Source organism: Alosa sapidissima, chromosome 20 (assembly GCF_018492685.1).
Source record: "Alosa sapidissima isolate fAloSap1 chromosome 20, fAloSap1.pri, whole genome shotgun sequence".
Lineage (NCBI taxonomy): Eukaryota > Metazoa > Chordata > Actinopteri > Clupeiformes > Clupeidae > Alosa > Alosa sapidissima.
In genome coordinates, this window is record NC_055976.1 from 14,398,843 (window position 1) to 14,419,116 (window position 20,274).

Below are 20,274 nucleotides of genomic sequence, written 5' to 3' on the forward strand. Positions count from 1 at the left end.
ACCCAACGAATCCATGAATGTAGTAACTCTACACTTACATAATAACGATTGGAATGGATGTTTTGTTTTGTCATTGCGTCATGGATATACCATTTTCACCCAGCTATATTATTGACAACATTTAAGTATTTAAAGCATTGTTCCACATTGTATTATCTTATTTTTTCATACGATGTGTGTGTATTAAAAAAGTTAGATTGTGAAACGTAGCCAGATCTACATGACCACCTAGCCTTGGTCTTACTGGACTTTCCTAAGAAAATATCCATAAAGCCTAAGGGGCGCGCGCTTGCATGAATGCCTGTTTAGTGTATGAGATGTCTGATAGTAAGGAACTGTTCTTGTAGTGGACTAGCCAATCAGGAACAATAGAGGCGGATCCCACAGAGTCTTGTCCACAAAGGCGTAACCGCAATTATAGTAGCCTACTCGTGCGCGCTTGTCACTGCGTCATTACAGTCAGAGAATAGTGTTTCGCCATTTAGACCCCACGACTACACTGAGATTGATCAATGACTACTTGTCGATTGCAACCGATAGCCCAGCTGATTATGCTGAGATAGCAATATCCTACTACGACTGTCAATAATGTCATGCGAAGCTTTAATGGACAAGTTCACGGAGAGCGCGTCAAGACCTCAGCTCCATCAGCCTTGCACGTGCAAGAAGAGGTGCAACAATTGCAACGTTTTCGTCGGGGTTTTCATCCTGTCGCTGTCGCTACACTTAATAACACTGTCCTGCTTTCTGGACCTGCGGTCTGAGGTGAAGCGGGAGATTGCACTGAATAAGCGAGAATCCGCGTCAGCTGTCAGCGGATCTTCCCAGATGAGGGTGTACCACACCAATGACTCACACGATGACATTCACCGCGAACCCAGCCCGCCTGAGGTAAAAACTGATGATTATTTTATTTGTACATTTTAATTGTTGTTGCTATTATTATTTTTGTTGTTATTAGCCTACACATTATATCACTTTGCCATAAACATTTAGCTCACTTGAAATGTGACTTACGATTTATGGACACAATAACAACGGGTTAATGACACATTTGTTAAAAACAATACTTTGAGTGGATATATAGTGGACTAATCAGGCACATATAGAACAGACAGTTTGACATCACAGAAAACCACCTTGCACTAACATCAATCATCTGACAAATTCCTACTGGTGTGGCACCTGTTGTGGCAGCTTACAACTTAAACCAGTTGAGTTGCATTCAGCCATCCCATTCAACTCATGGTCCTCATAGAAACCAGTGAAGGGAGGGCAGACACTAGCCTACCAAGGGCATCAAATCAAATATGGCCTCTTCAGTACAGTCAAGAGTTAGTATGACAATCAAACAAAGAGCAGTTTACACAACTCAGGGTTTTTTGTGTATGTGTACAATATAGATTAGTCACAATCTTTGAATGGATAATGCAAAAAAAATAGGCTGCCGGAAATCAAAGACAGGGCAGGACCGGTCACACATGAACGTTAACAACTGGAGCGTGATAAAGCAAATATACTTAAAAGACAGAGTGGGGAAAAGCCAATCTTCTCAGTTGCTGCAAAGCAGATGTGAGGGTATGACTACAATGGGCTTGCTTCATCTTTGTCTGTAGTAGTCCCAAATTGGAAAATATTTGAATCCACAATGAATCGACTACGTGCCATATGGGGTATTGGATGAACGGTTGACTCGGAGGTAGCAGGTGGAAAAACATTAGCCAAATTGCTAACAGGTGCAGCGGCTTGTGTAAATTTATTGGGATTTGGACTGAACATTGGGAATTTGGAGATGTGCCAACCAAATTTGATATGTGGTGATTCGGTTGCAGTAACAAGGCTTTGAAAGCCTAGTCCTGGGGAATGAATTGTAAAGCCTCAGACAGTAGAAGGATGCATTAACAATACAAATCAGAGCCTATCCTCAGCCAGCCAGAATCAGATATTTGATCACAGCAAGAATGTGTGCCTCCCTTGAAAATGCCACATAAATTATTCTACAAGGTTATTAAGACAACATGATATTGCCCTAATATGTAGGTCAGCTTTTAATAGCAGCTTGATGAACCTACTCAGCGCTAAGTGAAAACAAATGGAACTAGACTATGTTGGCTGTGCGTAGCAAAGCACATCTGGATGATGTGAATGTTTTAGCTACCACAGTAATGTGCCCTCTAATAAGAGAGTAATATTATGCCATAGATATGGACAATATGCTGCATGTAGCTTCACTACATTTCTGCTGAACAGCAAGACACTTTCCCTTTAAGTGTCCAGATGTAATATTTTGCTCGGACAGAGAAGGAAAAGATGACCAGCTTCTGATAAGACACTGGTCCCTCCTTGATCATCATGGTTTAAGAAACAGAAACTGTCTTTTCCAAGCTCTGGGTTTTCTGGGTTTGTCTCTTTGTCACCTCCTATTTGCTTCCCTAGCTTGGCCCACGTCTACCTGACTTTTGACCTCATTTGCTGTCTTTATTGTTTCTGGTCTGTAAACGATTGTGAATCAAAAAAAAAGGACAGATATCAGACACAACTGTCTCAAGTCTCAAGGCAAGGAGTTCAGCTTGTCAGAAAAAGGCAATGTACAAAGCAAATTTAAGCAAAGTAATTTAAAACGGTGTTAATGCACAAAGGGGTGACGTTCATACACATATCTTATTCTGCCTTATTTGAGATCCCAACATAATACAGAAGCATGAAAGCCTACCGATAGCCTACTTGAGAAGTGTACATGGTGGAGTAGGAATGAGTCAAATCCCTGTAGCATGAGGAGAGGAGAAGAGAACTTCGGGAGAAGTTGAGGTCTGCCTCAATTTAGTCTCAGTTGGACGGGAGGAAGTCCCTGGTAGGAAAGTGTTTGCTCAACTCTGTGGCCAGGACTCACCTCTCGTCATCAGCACGGGGAGGTCACAACAAGGTTAGTGGACCGGAGAGGCTTTTGTGGGGTTTAGCGTTCTGACTTGACCTCCAGTAAGTGCTTATTGTCACTCTCTCTCTCTCTCTCTCCTTTTTTTCTCCCTCTCAGTGTTTCTTTCTCTCCTTCCCACTCTCTTGCTCTAGTTCTCTCTCTATTTGGCTTTGAGTGTGTCATTGGCCAGTGGGGTTGTGAGCTAAACAAGTGAGTACTTCAGCGGGGGTGAGATCACACACTGTGACTTAGTGAGAAACACATTCCGTGGGTCCCACCACCTCCCCATGTGCTCGCTCTCTTTCTTTCTCTCTCTCTTTCTCTCTCGCTCTCTATCTTTCCTTTTCTTTCTCTCTCTCCCTTCTGTTGTGTCATCCTCAGATGGGATCTCAGACTGGAACAGTTATGGTGTCAGCTCGGAGACTATGGGCTGAGAAAACTTCTTTTGTCTGGCTCTTGGGGAGGGTTAACTCATCCAAAAAGTGCTTTTGTGTCCTGTCCAGAGAAGCCATCTTTTCTTCAGCTTTAAAGTGCTCAGACGAGCCATGTGGTTGTCCTTCTGGGACCATCTTCCAGGGTGGGACAATTAAGTTCATGACTTTGGTCGGATTTTTTATTGACTTGTACATAAAGTCAGTTGTCCACTCAGTGTTTCATGCTACATGCTGTGTTTCCCCATCTCCATTTCTCCTTAACTAACCTCAGATTTATGTTTCACTTTTGGCAACAATATGATTCCCTCCAAGTTTGGTCCTTTACGTATTTTGTTTCACCACACAGTCATACTACAGACTCTGTGAAGGTTTGTGAAGATGATTCACCTTTTGAAAAATAACTAAAGAAGCAACATCTTTGTTTGCACTTGAAAGGAGCTGCTGCCTTTCGAGTACCTGGGTCTGTTTTTTATGCTCCTTCCAGAAAAAAAAAAACACAGTCAAATGCTGGAGGTATTTGGACTGGGACCATCTTCCAGGACGAGACAATTAAGTTCATGACTTTGGTCGGATTTTTTATTGACTTGAACATACATTAAGTCAGCGTTTCATGCTACATGCTGTGTTTCCCTATCTCCATTTCTCCTTAAAGGATAATTCCAGTATTTAGCACTTTGAGTCCCTTTTCTGGTTTGTTTGGGATGAACTAGAGTGGTGGACACCGAAATTTTGACGATGGGTCCTCTGCCTCGTTTTGAATAGCCTTTGACTGTTTCAGAGTGGCTGGCTAGTAATGGGCATGCACAAACATGTCTTTAAAACAACCCTTAAAGTTCGTTTTCAAAACTGTGCAACTCACCGAGTGGTTAGTGGTGTTCGTTGATAATTAAAAACAAATATTTCGGCGCAATGTATGATTTCAATCCGTGTTATTTGCTATTGTGGAACTATTTTTTTCAGATACCTCAGAACCGTGTATAAACTTCCGCTCAATATTTGAGTCTGAAGCATAGGCAGTAAAAGAACGTCTCGTGGAAAGACTACAAGCAAATGTAAACAGACCCCCTTTCCGTTTCCGGTAGCGCAGTGATATGAGTAATACCTCTTCCAACAGAAATCAATGGGATTTTACAAAATGCCAAATAAAACACAACAGAAACTGTATTTCGCTACGCTACTTGTTTTGGAACATCAACAAACATCACTAACCATTCGGTGAGTTGCACAGTTTTAAAAATGTATGTTAAAGGTTGTTTTAAGGACATGTTTGTGCATGTCCATAGCCAGCCACTCTGAAACAGTCAATGACGATTCAAAACGAGTCAGAAAGTCAAGAAAGGACCCATCGTCAAAATTTTAGTGTCCACCACTCTAGTTCATCCAAAACAAACCAGAAAAGGGACTCAAAGTGCTAATTATCCTTTAAAGGGACACCAGGCAACGTTTTCGTGTTTTATCATCTTCGTAAGTCGGTATATGGTTAAATGACTCATTACAGGGCGAATGAAGGCTCTCTCGCCCGCTCCTACTGCCTGTAGGAAGAATATCCCACTTGCAAGTTCGGTTTATCCTACCCGCCGACCGAAGCAGGATCAGTTTACAGCACAGAGGCAGGCTAACGAAACGCTAGAGATTGTTGCAAACGTGTGAATAATGGCAGAGCTGGCGAAGAAGCAGCGAAAACCCTTGACGGAAGACGCAAAGAAAAGGAAAAGAGCTTCAGACTGTGCGAGGGGGTGTCCCTTTAACTAAACTCAGATTTATGTTTCACTTTTGGCAACAATATGATTACCTCCAAGTTTGGTCCTTTACGTATTTTGTTTCACCACACAGTCATACTACAGACTCTGAAGGTTTGTGAAGGTCATTCACCTTTTGAAAAATAACTAAAGAAGCAACATCTTTTTTTGCACTTGAAAGGAGCTACTGCCTTTCGATTACCTGGGTCTGTTTTTTATGCTCCTTCCGGAAAAAACACAGCGAAATGCCGAAGGTATTTGGACCAGATGATAATTCACTGTGAGATGGAGGACTCTGGTGCAGCTGTAAATATTTAACAGTGATGCTGTCCGATCCAGATGTGTGCATTAAACAACCGTGATTACAGAACACCGCAGTTTACATAGCAAGCGAAACAGGAGCATGTGGGTCGTGATAGACTTGTCTCACTCACCAAGCTGTAAGACAGCTCAGCTTTGAAGATTTAAGACCGCTTTAATTAATAGTTTTTCTTTCTTTCTCTTGCTTGTTCTTTCTTTTCTTTTTTTAAGTGTGTCTCTTAATTGATGGCATACCAACACCTGCCATCACATACTGTCATCAGGCCATTTTGTCTGCCAACTTTTAATGAGATGGAATGTACCGTAAAGGCACAGAAATTACACTACTCCCGAAGAATAAGGCACTGTGTGTTAACAGTGTGTATATGAGTCTAATATGGTGAATAATTTGTACCAAATGCTTTGAAACAGGAAAAAAATAGACTACAGCATCAATATGCGCAGCTGAGGATTTTTTCCCCCTTTTTTTTTGATGTATTTCCACGACTTAGCAAGCATGAAAGTTGGCCGTAAAGACCAGCGTGAAGCCATGTGTTTGAGTGTTCATTGACACTTCATCGACTGGAAGACCCTGGGCTGCCAACAGCTGCACGCATGCTGTGGAGACACCTGCGCGCCAAATGAGCGGCTCCGCCGCCGAGTGTGGGAACATCTGGGAACGTGCGCTCTCGCTTAGCTACGCATTGGCATATATATATATATATATAATCTCGCGGGCCACAATCTCGAATCTTGAAGCCGGTGAGGTCGCCAGCTGTCAGAGGACCTGGGCTGACATTTGCTTGACGCGTCTGGCCGCTGATGGTGCTGTACATCTGAACGGAGCGAGTCAGTGACAGCTTGGGGTTGTTCCCTAACTTGCTCGTCTCTCTGGAGAGAGAGGCTTCTGAACTGTATAAATGTCAGGGGTGGAGGTGGGGAGACCAAAAAGTAAACAGTCTGTTTGGTTTCTGCCTCATCTCTCAAGAGTTGATCTTGACACAGACTTGACTGCAAATACTCTCAAGGATGGAGAACAAATTTCATAAAGCAAATATCATTATATAATAGAAGAATCCACCACAGTTTTTTTTTTTAGGATTTGAACAATGCTAACATCCCAGACTGCTTCACATGTCATCAAACGGCTGGTGTCCTTTGAGCAAATCACTTGCAGATGTGCATCACGCCAGTCTGAATGATTAAATTGTGTAACGCCGCACGGCACAGCCCAAGCAATCTACCCCCTTAACCTGGTTGGTTTTGGGCTCGCTCCAACAGACACAAGGTATCATCTCGTTCAAACACGACAGAAAACACACACACACACACACACACACAGAGAGAGCTCTGAGCGTGGGCTGCTACCCCTCCTCTAAACGAGGTGACCTTCTGAGGTTTACTTTACTACACAAACGTTGCCCGAGGGCACCTACAAGCGTTGCGTTCCTTGTTTCCACCACGCACACTCGCAATCTGTTCCCCATCAGTCTCCCCGCGAGAGCGTAAGTATCAGAGTCCAACAAGGCCAGAAATGCCAGAACGAGAGGGACCATAATGTTGTTTTTTTTGAAAGTCTACTGATGGGAGTTTGCAGCCTGCTTCTATAAGTGTAAGAAGTTATAAAAAGGTATGGTGCAGCCTCCGAGTCATATTGCACAGTCTAGACAAAGAGGTTTCTGGTAACTCATTCCCTGAGGAGAACCTCTGGTAACCTGTTCTCTCTGAGGAGAATAGGTTCATGTCCTGAGAATTCAAGTTCCTCATAATCCCTTAGTGTAATTTCTTTGTCAACTTCTGAATTCTGGTCAGAATTACAGTGTATTGCAGGAGGCCTGAATATGATGTAGAACCTGTCTGACAAGTTCTTAATGCATTTTCTATGTTAAGATCATTTTTTAAAATGCCAGTTATTGTTATTTGTCAGTTTATTTAACTGGCTTATGGTCTCAGAGACGTATTACCTTATTCAAAAGGCATGTGTAAATAGGACAATCTCTGATAATAAATAAATTGATGTCAAGCTTGGTAGTTTCAAGTGGAACCTTAGTATGACATCAAATAACTGTTTCCAAAGAATTTATAATGGTGAAGCTCATAAACCATTTTACCGCATTTGGTAAAAGTAGGTCGGTCATAAGATGGGCTATCTTAATCTGCAGCATTACACTCGATCACCCGCATGGTATCTGCTTCCATTGTCCCCTCTTCACCCTGTGGGGGGGCAGGGGGGAGTGTGATATTTCCTCCTCTTGGGCATGGGCATGTGTCATCCTCCCCTTGCCACTTGAGAACCATGATTTCAGTCCAGTTTTTTGGCTGGTATCGGGTCATTCAGATTACTTTTGAAAAGGACGGAAAGCAACGGGAAGTCTGAATGGATATGCTTTCTGGAGGTGTCGCAGTATAAGTTGGCTCCATAGCTGACGTTTAATGTGACATTAGGGCTACCCATGCCCAGGCTATCCAACGCCAAGGAGGCAGACAAAAATGACTCGGGTTACAGGATGAGCCACAACAGTGGGCTGAACAATTGTGGAACTTGTCCCCTATTGTGTGAGTTGGCTCACAATCCTTATAGCTTTTGAATTTGTACAAATTGGCATTGTTTGATCTGCACACATTAGAACAGAGCACTGAGGTCAAAGACAGTTGGGTCATAGAGTTCCTTGTTTCTCCTGTGTCATATTACATGGCAAGTTAACAAAGAATTTTTTTTGGGGGGGGAAAGCATCAATCACCATAATATTTTTGCCTGTTGGCATCCAGTAAACACTGCTGCAACCGTTGAGCTTGTTAATCGCTTTGGATTATATAGTGAGTCTTTGCACTCACTTTGAAAGGCTTGTCATGAAAGTCACACTTGGGGAAAGGCTTGGCAGTAACCAGAGAGGCCTTTCTGCCGCTTTTAATTGGTGTTGTCTGTTTTTGTCTCTCGTCCCCCGGCAGCCACCAGAGGGGATTATGGAAAGACGGGCCCAGGTGACGGCAGGATCTGGCAGCGCACTTTGGCGGACGAAGCGTGGCACCAACCGAAGACACGACTCAGGTAGAGGCCCTCACGTGCCAATCCCGTAACCACAAAAGAGCGCGGCAGCTTAAAACAATCTGAAATGGATGCAGTTGTTTGAAATGCAGGAATTTCAACCACCGTCATCATGATTAAAGTGCTTTGAAGAGTCGGTCAGCATAATGTTTGCATTCCATTTTTCTTGATTACTTTCTTTTTTTTTTTTTTTTTGCCCTTCAAAGCCCGTATTTGAAAGCTGTCCAGAAAATCCCAAATGATCAAATGGCAAGGGAATGTCTGTAGCAGCCCCTGTGCACCTGCTTGTATTATTTATTTATTTAGCCAGTTGGTTACATTTATTTTATTGCAGCTGTTTTTTTCTCTCCCTCTCAAAGTTGCAATAGTTACAGATAGATTCCAGTCATCCCAGCTGCACAGCAGATAGGGTCGTGAAGCATGATTCAGTTTGCACACAGCAAAGCTAATTCCATTTAAAAGAACGTCATCCCAGACCTTTGAAGTGCACCCCCTACCCCCCACCCCCAAAATCTTATTCTGCAAAAAGACCCCTTGCCAAGGGCTATCACGGTCCATGTTGATGATGATGATGTTCTTCCTGGACTGCTTGTCCTTCCCCGAGATCCACTTGGGAGGGAATTGAGCCTAGTGCCTCCCATGCTGAGGCTATTGTGAAATACGGTCCAGTCAAACCCAGAACAAATAAGAAAGAGAGCCAGCATCGTTTGAAATTTACAGCCTGTCAATATGCCGTGCTCACGAAAACCAAACTCCAGGCCCCAACTTGTTTTCTTAACCTCGGAATATAAGAGTTATGAACTTCTGTTTTTATGTCTTGCTCCCAGCGTGTAAAACAATCAGAAGTGTGTCCAAGGGTGGAATTGATGTGCAGGATTTATGTGTGGTCTCTGGAACGAAAGAGGAGGCGTGCATGCAAAAATAAAGAAAACAGTGGTTTAGAGAATATGCATACATTTTGACAGAGCCCGGAAAAAGAACGTAATGACAGTATTAGATGAAGTGTCTTTAAAGCCTATGTATTTTCAACAAATTCTGGAATGTCAGCGTTGGAGACACTTGTGTTGCATGCTGGCACCGGGCGTATCCTCAGACTAACCTTTAGGGGGGCGGCCCTGGCTTTCACTATAAGTTCTCTAATACTGTCAGCACTAACCTTTTCAAATGTAATGGGACCTGCAAACATCTCTCTGTCTGTCTGTGAGGGCAGGTTGATCCCTTGTTTGGAAAGTCTGCTGGCCCCGAGATCACTTGTTGATTCCCTCTGCACTGTAATATCTCAAACAGTAATCCATATGTCTCATGCGCAGTAATATGCGTTTGATGTTTTTGTCCTTTGAATGCATGCAATTCCCTGAATACTCATATGCTTTAATAATTGTTCACATACCCAATTGATTCCATCTCTCAGAGATGAAGTGAAAGGAAAGGGGGGCAGGACACAGACTGAAGGACTGAAAGAGAGAGAGAGAGAGAGACAGACACAGAGAGAGAGAGAGAGAGAGAGAGAGAGAGAGAGAGAGAGAGAGAGAGAGAGAGAGAGAGAGAGAGAGAGAGAAGTATTATGCAGTGCTGTGATCTTAGAGGCGGAGCAGAGTAGAGCAAACCACCCAAAAAATAAAATTCCACAATTACGTTGCGTGACAATGAGTACTTCAGGAAACACCAGTGATTGTGTTTAAACAGAAAAAAAGCCCCACCTTGTGAGACATTTGCCATAAATCAGTAAAAATTCAGAGTCTAAACAATAATTACTCCCAGCCCTCTGCAGAGGACCATACAGACAAAGGCTTTTGTAATCTCTGCCCAAGATCACACAGCCATCAGTTTTACAGACTCACCCTCATAACATGGACCAGATTTCAGATAGGTCGCTCATTAGGAAAAAATCATGTAGATGCATCCAGTTATTTAGCCTGCAGAAGACGAGGTTTTAGAGAAGAGAGAAAGAGAAAAAAAAAGCAAAACATTGGCCATATGTCTTCAGGGGTGGAAGACTCAAACAGAGAGTGTTTTAAGGTTAAGCATCCTCCTTTGTAGTTTGTAATGACATGGTATACGCATAACCTGAAAGACGGCACTTAAACAGGATTGTTTTATGCAGTGCACAGCCTTTTTGTGTGGTGTGTGTCTGGGTGAGTGCATGTATGTGTGTGTGTGTGTGTGTGTGTATGCGTGTGTGAGTGCGTGTGTATGTATGCGTGTGTAGTTTACAAGTTCGACAGACATTTCAGTGATACCCCAACAACACACAGAACAGAACAGACAGACACACACACACACACACACACTTTCATCTACGTCCTCCATCTGGGCCTAATTCAAAAGAAAGGATTTTGGCAGGGTAATGTATCTCTCTAATTAACCTCTCGTATTCCATTGCCGGGTAACGCTCCAGGCACATGTTGATACAGTATACGGGAATCTGGTCTCTCACAGGCTCGGCAAGAGGGCCGCGGCATCCCCGAATACCTGGCCGCGCCGAAGCCTCTGATCACATCATTAAAAGACAGGCTTCATTAGACGTTATTTGGTACTAAATGAATGCTATGTGACGTTTCACGCTCGTCTGCATTACAAAAGGCTGGGGAATGTGAGGCATTTACAGACAATTAGACCCTTCTGAGAGTCAGAGATAGAGAAAGGTTGTGGTGTGTGTGTGTGTGTGTGTGTGTGAGAAGGGCCACAGGAAGCCTGGGATTTGGAGATGCGTTAAATTATATTTTGGAGAGAAAGTCTTGCTTATTATTTGGTTTGGTTTGTTTCAGAATCCCCCTCCGGTAAACGGAAAGATAAAGTCAAGAAAGGTAATTGTTTTTAATTTAATCATGATGTGTGTGTGTCTTTGTCCGCCTTCCCTGGCCATCCAGAAGAGCACATTTTGTTCAGGGCTCATGCTTCAGTCTGGTTCCTCTGTTCTGCTTCATAAGACTGTGAAGAAACACAAACAAATTCTAATCATGGCCTTGCATGGATTGTAAAAGTTATTGCAAAGGATGGCTTTTAAAAATAAATAAAAAGTTACAAGACGCTCTCTACTCATACACATCTGTAACAGCATGCTTATATGGTTTGGTAAAGTTATTGTAGAGCATTACCTTGCAATATTTTCAAATAAATGCTAGGTTTCATCCGACATCCTTTCCCAGGAAAGAGGCGACAGGGAGCCCCTGGTCCTCCAGGCCAACCCGGACCCCCAGGCCCTCAGGGCCCCCCAGGAATTCCCGGTATTCCGGGGATCCCAGGTTCCAATGCCCTGGGGCCAGCCGGACCACCCGGACCGCCAGGGCCAAAAGGACCACCTGGCCCCCAGGGGCCGGCAGGTAAGGGCCACACCTGAGACGAGGGAACAGATGGAACGGATGTAGCGGTTGGTTGGTTTGCCAATCCCGATATGAGCGGTGCTGTGTTCATGTGGCTGTAGGCGCATGCAGAGTAACTGTCCAAAACTTATGGGCAAGTTTGACATGATGCTGTAAACATGGGGATACACTGGTGGGAAAACACTCTGAAAAACACGAAGAGTCAAACAACAGTCAAAAACAACGGTCAAACAAAATGCATAAACAACAAAGAATGCTCGCATACCCACTAATGTGGAAGAGAAAAAATAAGTTTGTAGAGGTTGCTCTGCCCATCTTGATGATATGGTCTGTGTTTGAGTTACTGTGGGGGCAGCACTGCAATAATAATGCCAGAGACATGCATCATCATGGCCATGCAGTAAGGACCAAATTATCCAAATGGTTTACAACCCAAACAAACCCTAAAAGTGAAAACGGTAGACAAGAGGAGGGAAGGAGCACCACAGTGTTTTCATATTACTCAAAGGAATTATAACTAGATGTACCGCATATGACCGCCGCTCAGTCCTGTACATCCATTCCGCGAAAATAAATCATATAAATGAATTTGTCTCCATCTTCTACTCCATCCCCCACTCTTGAAACTTTTGTGTATGCTTGTTTGGAATTTGTGTTTGCGGGCCGCACACAAAGTAGCCTACTGGCGCTGCAAAGGTGAATAGATTTGTAGAACTTGCCAAAAAAATTGTAGCATTGTTATAAAACCTTTAAAATATCTAAACAATCACAAGTAGGGCAGTTCAACACAGTCCATCCATTGCAACTGGACTGATGAAAGGTACACCTGTAGGCTACATTGTATTTGGGAAAAGCAGAAGGTAGCAGCATAATGTATTTATTTATTTATTATTAAACAAAACAATCCCTGTCAGTTCCATGCAGTTTTCAACAGCTATCAAGAAGAGAGGTCATGTCATGGATTTTTGTGAATGTTTCTACTTCTACATATGCATAAGTTTAGTCATCTAGTTAATATGATATTCAGCTTTATTGTCAATGCACAAATTAAATAACAGTAGTCTAAAACATAATGCCGTTTTACCCAGTGGTGCAAATAACTGACATGTCCAAAAGGGCCTTCATGAAATGCGTTGCTAGACTGTTCATACACATTTTAACGGGCCAAGTTGAAGAGCTACTGTCCGTTATTGTTTGTGCAAATAATATGCTGATTCATGTTCCCTTGCATTTTGCAACTATGAGGTCCATGGTTAGTCTGGCTTTCGCCAGACCAAGCTCAATCTTTTAAGAAATCGAAAAGGAATCGCCGGCAAATCAGGCTGAGTTCACCCAGCCTAGTTCATTGTAGGCGCCCCATAGAAATATTGTTTAATTTTGCAATTGAGATATCCACGCACTAGCGCAGCTGTGTGAATCACGGAAAGCGACACTTCTAAATGGAACCCAACCCACTGTACATTAGCTCAAGGTCTATGGCTAAAGCAGCCATAATGAAAGCGTTATCATTGTTTGGATACTTCACACACACGTGTTTTTTAATCGCATAGACTACTACTACCAAGCTGGAATCGAAGCACATCGACTCCCATCTCACACCCTAAACACGCACTTCGAACAAACAAAAAACGTCTCAGTCTCACGGTATAGCCATAGGCAAAACTGTATTAGACCGGTGTAACGTTGGTACTAAATCATCCATAGCAAAGAATGATTTTTGTAGCACGTGCAACAAATATGTGTAGGTACAGCCCTGCCCTGGATACATCTCTCAACGTGCGCTCTAAAACATTTGGTTTAAATGGAGATGTAGATCACGGGTGCGTTAATAAATCTACATTGCGGCGAGTTGACACAAATTATTCACTTTGACGAATTTATGTAGTTTCAGTCCTAGTTACTTTACTTTGAGCCATGCTCTTCCTTACTTGAATCACCTTTGAAAATAGAGGATTGAAGTAGCCTATATGGGTGTTTGGGAATGAACGTTGACTCAGATGCTTTTTGAGACTTTGAGCTAAATGTCCCAGCCCGGTGTTTAGGATGCATCATCAGGTTATCTTTCAGGTAGCCTATATTTTCCATTAGAAAACCATCACGTAGTGAACGTGTTGTGGCTAACTCACTTAGCTCCTGTTAGTAGCCTAGGTTATGGTTATAGGCCTAAGCAAATGAGATGACAGTCGAAAGATGCAATTAGTGCTGTTATCAATTTTCTTGGTAGCCTATAACTGCATTTATGGGTTTCTACAAATACATCAATAATCAAATTGGCCTCTATCACTCAACCAATGCTAACGGTAACATTATTTTACCTACTCTAGGCTATTGATATAACTTAAGATTAACGTAGCCTACCTGCATTAAAAACCAAGCATGTCTGATAAACATTCGCAGATTTATTTCGGCTTCAAGAAGAAATGGGAATTACATGTCATGCAGAAATCATCCTACCCTTATTAGACGTTCTCTGCGGTAAACTACAGTCTTGTCCTTGTAGGAAGCTTAGTGTCTTTCCAACCCACTTTAGATTAACTTCCAACAAAATTACGTCTCACTGCAACGATGCGCCATCTGGTGGACAAACGACTACGTGACGCCAATACTGGAAATGCAGCCAAATTATTATGATGAATATTTGGTTTTCCTTTAATTCTACTGAATTTGTAATTATGTATCGGCAGTTGTAATTGCCGATACTGATGGTATGTGCGTACCTGTGTGTGTGTGTGCGTGTGTATATGTGTGCACCACCATCTACAGGCCAATGAGTGTACAGTCACTAAATGTACACATAACTTAATTTTTTTTAGACCCCCCCATGGATGAAATTCTACGAAACTTGGCATACCCCCAGAGAATGTCAGGTTAATCATACCCATACAATTTGGTGCAGTTCTGAACATCTTAACTGAAGAGAGGAGCGATTAAAGCAGAATGATATTGCATTTTCATTTTTTACCGGGGGGGTGCAAATCACAAATGAGTGATTATGGGCTAGGTTGATGTGGGCCCTTGAGACCAACATACCATAAAAATTTCTTCTTTTTTTTTCTGAATTTTTTGGGTTTCGGGGGGCCCAGCGCGGTGGGGGAGTTGCCCCCGGGGACCAAACAAAATGTTTCCGTAAAAGTCTAGTGGGGCTACATACCCACCAAATTTCATGTGCCCCGGTGGTTCGGTGTCCCGGGTATCGTTGACCAAAAATTCAAGAAGTAGATGACGGGGGGGACTTTGACAATCCCTATATGACCGCTTCGCTAGCGGCGGTCATAATTATGGTGTGTTATGTTGGGGCCTCAACGATTTTATTATTATTATTATAAAGAAATTGGTTGAGGCCAGCACACCACATTGCTTAGCAAGTAAATCATATTTGCGGTTAGCATGGTAGCTAACATCAACATTTGAACCAGTGTGTTACAGTATGCTCAGAGTATGCATGATGTGGTGTTCCTGCTGTCAATCTCCCTTCCTGTACTCTAGCTAGCAAGCATACATAGCAGTTGTGGATGTTTTCCACAATGATTCATTCATGGTTTATATTTGGCTCTTGGAATATGAAAACTTTCCAGGGAAGACACGTCTTCCTATGGAACAAGGGAGGATGAATGCTGATGTGTCCGGATGGAACGGATACAAGAGGAGGGGGAGAGGGGGCACCAGTACACAGGAGCGCTTTCCACACAAGGAGAGAAACACCCAGCTCTTTGTTGGCAATCTAGTGGGACGACATTGATAACATCCCTCTGTCGAGTCCACTCAGAACCATTAATACTGGCCAAAACACCACCAATTAATAACCAATACAATGAAATAGCAGACATTCATTGTATAAGCAGTGCAGGCATGTTTTGTTGTGGCATTACCCATTGGTATCACACATTACTTATTTGCATAACTCATTATCGCCCATGTTTAGCATGTTGACAGAGAGAGGTCAATAATATAAATAGATTCTAGACACACTTCCTCTTTACTTCAGAGGGGCGTTGATTTTAAAGCTCACTTCAGCTGAAAGCTTTACGATAAAAAGCAGTAATTGTTTAAACATGCTTGTGTTTTGCAGGTGCTGTGGACAAAAGCAAGCTAAAAGAATTTCAGGTATACACTAAACCAAACCCACATGCACAGTGTAGGTACTCAGACATGCAAACTCACACACACGTACACACACACACACACACACACACACACACACAAAGCAACACATGCACACCCCATTTTTCTGCTATGTCTGTGGTGATGTTGTGGCTTACTTTTAGTGGTGGAGGGAACAGTACTTGAAAGGCTCTGCTTCATTTAATATCCCCTTGTGGTTTTGCAGCCTGCTGTGGTGCATTTGCAAGGCCAAGAAACAACCATACAAGTTAGAGAAGGTAAGAATCAAATCCCTGCTGTCTACACCATTTTTCTCTGACACACCCTGGTCTGGAGCAGTGTCGCTCACGGAGAGCATGCTTCTCACTGGAGAGCATGTTCCTCACTGAAGCGTGTCAAAATGTTTTAGTGCCATGCTCACTCTGTTGAGTGTTGAATGGGGGGTGGGGGTGGATACTGATCAGACCTGGGTTTGGTTAATCAGTGCTTGGCTTCCATCCAACTCATTTGCATATTTTAAGCGCATTTATAAACATTTCTCTAGAGGAAAACGAGTCAAATGCACATTTCCATCTGCTGTGTAATGTCGAAGATAAACATGGACACTTTCCTGATCAAGGGAAGGGAGCTGATGAACAGCAGTGAATTCAAAACTTGAGGTTGTCATAAAATCTTAACAAATGTGTTCTGATGCAAATATACCCATTTCCATCAACCTTAGTCATTGTATACCTTATGCAAATTGTGGCTTAATCCCCTTCTAGGATATCAACCTCTTTTTCAACATAGAGGATTTTATACAAATGTCATGCATTTTTCACTCTGGATTCCCTATTTGAGTGGTCAAAAATTGCATTATGTGTTGGATGGGAACACAGCTTGTGACTGGCCCTGGTTGGTTCAGTGATGTTAATTCACTGGACTTTGTTCAAGTGTGCCTGTGCCAGGCTAACTCTTGGGGGATTGTGGTGATTCTAATAGCGTTGAGGTATGGGATAGGTTGGGGCTATGCTGCATGTGTGGAGTTGGAATGTTTTGACCAACTTGTTGATGTTTTGAGCAAAGATTATAGAGTGCTATGCTCTAAAATCTTTGGTTTTGAGTGCCATGCTGACCAGCGTTAAGTTAGATTGTATATTGGAGCCTGGGGTTACCTTTGTTGTAGCATGTTTTGTTTGTTTATCCCAAAAGAACAGGTCTTTTGCCAATCAAGTATGTGGAGACTAGGTATTTAGGAAAGAATAAAGGTGTTGACAAAAGTGCAATTCCACTCAAATAAAAATAAAAAAGTCTCAGCTAAGTCAGTATCCATAAATGCATAAAAAAAGTTATCCTGTTAGTGTCCTACATAGACCAACATAACTCTACTAAAAATTTACTTTAAAAGCTAAAATAAAGTGGTCAGTTTCAAATAAAGCAGTTTTAAGGTTTACAGTCTGCCTGTATATCAGAGTAAATTATAAGTATGCTATTCACCGGTCAATGTTCACAGGCTCACTGTTAGATTTGTTTGTGTGTGAAGTGCTGATGAATTTAGTGTGCATGTATGATACTAATTTTGTGCAGTTTCACTTTGATGCAGTGAGTAATCTCCGGTTTAGCAATGATGTGCTTATTACATCCCCTAGGAAAAGTGTCTATTTATTTGTTTGTTGGTTGGTTGGTTGGTTTCTTAGCAGGATTATGCAAAAACTACTGGCCTGACTTTCATTAAACTGGTGGAAAGGAAGAGACCATTACATTTTACAGCCAGCACACATTTAGTCTCGCTTTTGCTAATGCAGCATTACCATAAAGCATTCGTTTTGCTTTTACATTATGAGATGCAGCATTAAGAGGGACTGCTGTTCCTTCAGGCAGAGGTAAGCACTCTACGGAGTGCCACTCGAGTTTATGTTGAGTTTGCATGAGATGTACTGAGTAGCACTGAGTTTAGCTTGGCTTTGCTGGGCCATGTCTGCAGCTCTATAAAGATGTCTTTCATCCCTACAGCTAGTGCGTGTGCTGTGCTGTGTTGACAGATCCATGTAGTCGGAGAAGGGAAACTTGGCTTTAGAAAGTAAACGTCCTACTACATATTTGTTCCAATCATTCTGTGAAAACAAAACAGCTCATTAGGTCAACTCTTCAGCCAGAGCTCATTAGTGAAATCAGCTGTAGAACCAAACGACGGTAGGACTTTCGGAAGCCAGATTTCCCATCTCTGCCTGTAGTGTTGTGCTGTGTTAAGTGTTTTTGTGCGTGCCGTACTGCTGACCGACTGTTGTTGAGTGACAGCCCTTTTCTCACACTGAGATCTTTCAGAGGGCGTCCTGAAAAACTGGAAGATGATCTCGGTGCACCACAAGGTCTTCAAGATGCACTCGCGCTCTGGCGAGCTGGAGGTGCTCGTGGACGGCATCTACTTCATTTATAGTCAGGTAGAAGTGAGTAACCCTCTCTCTTGCTCCTTGCATGTCAATCCCGCTTCAGCGTTCCCCTGACAGAGAATAAGCAGAGTCCGCTATCATTGAAACAGAATGGGAGGCCAGCCAAGGTCTCCCAAACAGCTGAAGTGTCGGGTTACTACATAATTAAACATTCACGCTCGAGTATCGGGAGGGGGATTCAGTGAGGTAATTTGGCATCTGCATGACATTGGTGATGGATTGAATTTAGCTGCCAAATTGTTTGATTGAATTCCAATCTGGCATGCATGAAAACCATCAGTTGCTTTTTTTGATAGAGTGAGACTTGAATGGACACGACAACCGATTAATCACTGCCTTGAAAACACTCTTTGTTTTGTTGGTACGTCCTCTTCTATTCCTCAACTCCACATCTCTTCTTCTCTCTCACGCCATTCACTCTCTTTGCTCTCATTATCTTGTCCCCTTCACTATTTCTCCACATTATGACACCTCTAAATGTCTCTCCAACCCTCTTTCTCTCTCTCTCTCTCATTCTGTTCACTCCTCCTCAATCTGTCACTCTCACTCTCCTTCAACTCTCTTTCTGTTCTGTGTCTCACTTCACTCACTCTTTTTCTATCACTCAATCACTTTTTCTCTCTCCTCTTGCTTTCTCTCCATCCCACACTGTCTTCACTCTCTCTTCATCTATCACACAATCACTTTCTTTCTTTCTTTCTTTTTTTCTTTTCCTCTCCCTCTCCTCTCCTTGCTTTCTCTCCTCCCTGCCCTGCCACGCTGTCGCTCCTTCCCAGATTTACTACCTCAACTTCACGGACATCGCCAGCTACGAGGTGCTGGTGGACCGAACGCCGTTCCTGCGCTGCACCTGCAGCATCGAGACGGGCCAGCGCAAGTTCAACACGTGCTACACGGCAGGCGTGAGCCTGCTGCGGGCGCACCAGCGCATCTCTATCCGCATGGTGTACCAGGACACGCTCATCAGCATGACTGACCACACCACCTTCCTGGGCAGCGTGAGACTCGGAGATTTGCCGACCACCGGACAGGCGTGAACACAGACACACACACACACACACACAGACGCCGTATGAGGACACGCTTATCAGCATGGCTGTCCACATCACCTTACTTGGAAGTGTGTAGCCGGAGGACAAGCCAAACACAGTTGAGAACACACAAAGCAATTTAACGTGAGCACACACACATTCACACATACATATACACAGGCAAACATATACACACACACACACACACACTTGATGGTTCACTGTATGTACACCACAGTTAATTTGACATTGGGCCACAAATGTGCACTGAGCAATGTTGCATACCAACGCACACTTACCAACCCCCCTGTCATATCCAACATGTCCAACACGCTGGCAAGGCATGCATGTACACTGAACAAACTTGTACACATATATAATACACACATCAGTGAGACGACACACACACACACACACACACACACACACACACACACAAACAAACACACGCGACAGACCACACAGGAAACCAGTCACACGTACACACTGCACAATGTCAAACAGACACCATGCCCTGGGTGTGGCAACCTGTGGAGGACTACCAGATGTGTAACCCCAGACGCCTGGCATGCCAAACAGTTTCAGAAAAGTGATCACTTTAATCCAGGTCTTGTGCTCGTCAGACAGAATCCTGCCTCAAGTCTCTTTCCCCACCCAGTACTGCTCTTCTGTTTGACCTGAAGGACTCTGACATGAAGAAAACTGTGCACACCAACACGTTTGCACTAATGGAACACTTCAACACACTTAAAATGCCTTTATGGTATTTCCGAAGGAATTACTGACTTAAAAGTTAAACATATCTTTTACACTACACTTTGTATATATGTACATAAAATAGGATATACTTTTGCTGTAAATGGACTCAATGACATTAAATACATTTTCATTTGTAATCTAATGTTGTCCTCAGATGGCATTTCACTTGTATTTTCTGTGCCTCTTAAGTGCTGAATT

The 20,274-nt window shown here is 43.0% G+C and overlaps 1 protein-coding gene and 1 long non-coding RNA gene across 9 annotated transcripts; one reads left to right on the top strand and one right to left on the bottom strand.

Moving 5' to 3' along the window:
- Positions 1–439: 439 nt before the first annotated feature.
- On the top strand, positions 440–20,218 carry LOC121694276 (ectodysplasin-A-like). Of its 5 annotated transcripts, XR_006025715.1 has the most exons (9): positions 440–891; positions 8,337–8,436; positions 11,202–11,240; positions 11,559–11,756; positions 15,826–15,860; positions 16,084–16,135; positions 18,153–18,283; positions 19,063–19,427; positions 19,475–20,218. XR_006025715.1 is itself a non-coding variant. In XM_042074357.1 (8 exons), exons 1-8 carry the CDS (start codon positions 589–591, stop codon positions 19,321–19,323), a joined length of 1,119 nt encoding a protein of 372 aa, XP_041930291.1. In that variant the 5' UTR covers positions 440–588; the 3' UTR covers positions 19,324–20,218. The 5 variants fall into 5 exon arrangements, 4 of the variants coding, with proteins under 4 accessions (XP_041930291.1, XP_041930292.1, XP_041930293.1 ...); XM_042074357.1 differs by having other exon boundaries at positions 19,063–20,218; XM_042074358.1 differs by having other exon boundaries at positions 18,153–18,277; positions 19,063–20,218.
- Positions 8,030–18,201, bottom strand: LOC121694278. 4 transcript variants are annotated; one of them, XR_006025719.1, is made up of 6 exons: positions 18,115–18,201; positions 11,532–11,941; positions 10,275–11,364; positions 9,824–9,887; positions 9,590–9,702; positions 8,030–9,323 (listed from the first exon to the last, which is right to left on the bottom strand). It is a non-coding gene; the product is annotated as an uncharacterized LOC121694278 (long non-coding RNA). The 4 variants fall into 4 exon arrangements; XR_006025716.1 differs by having other exon boundaries at positions 9,590–9,887; XR_006025718.1 differs by lacking the exon at positions 18,115–18,201 and adding an exon at positions 16,016–16,081 and having other exon boundaries at positions 9,590–9,887.
- Positions 20,219–20,274: the final 56 nt, after the last annotated feature.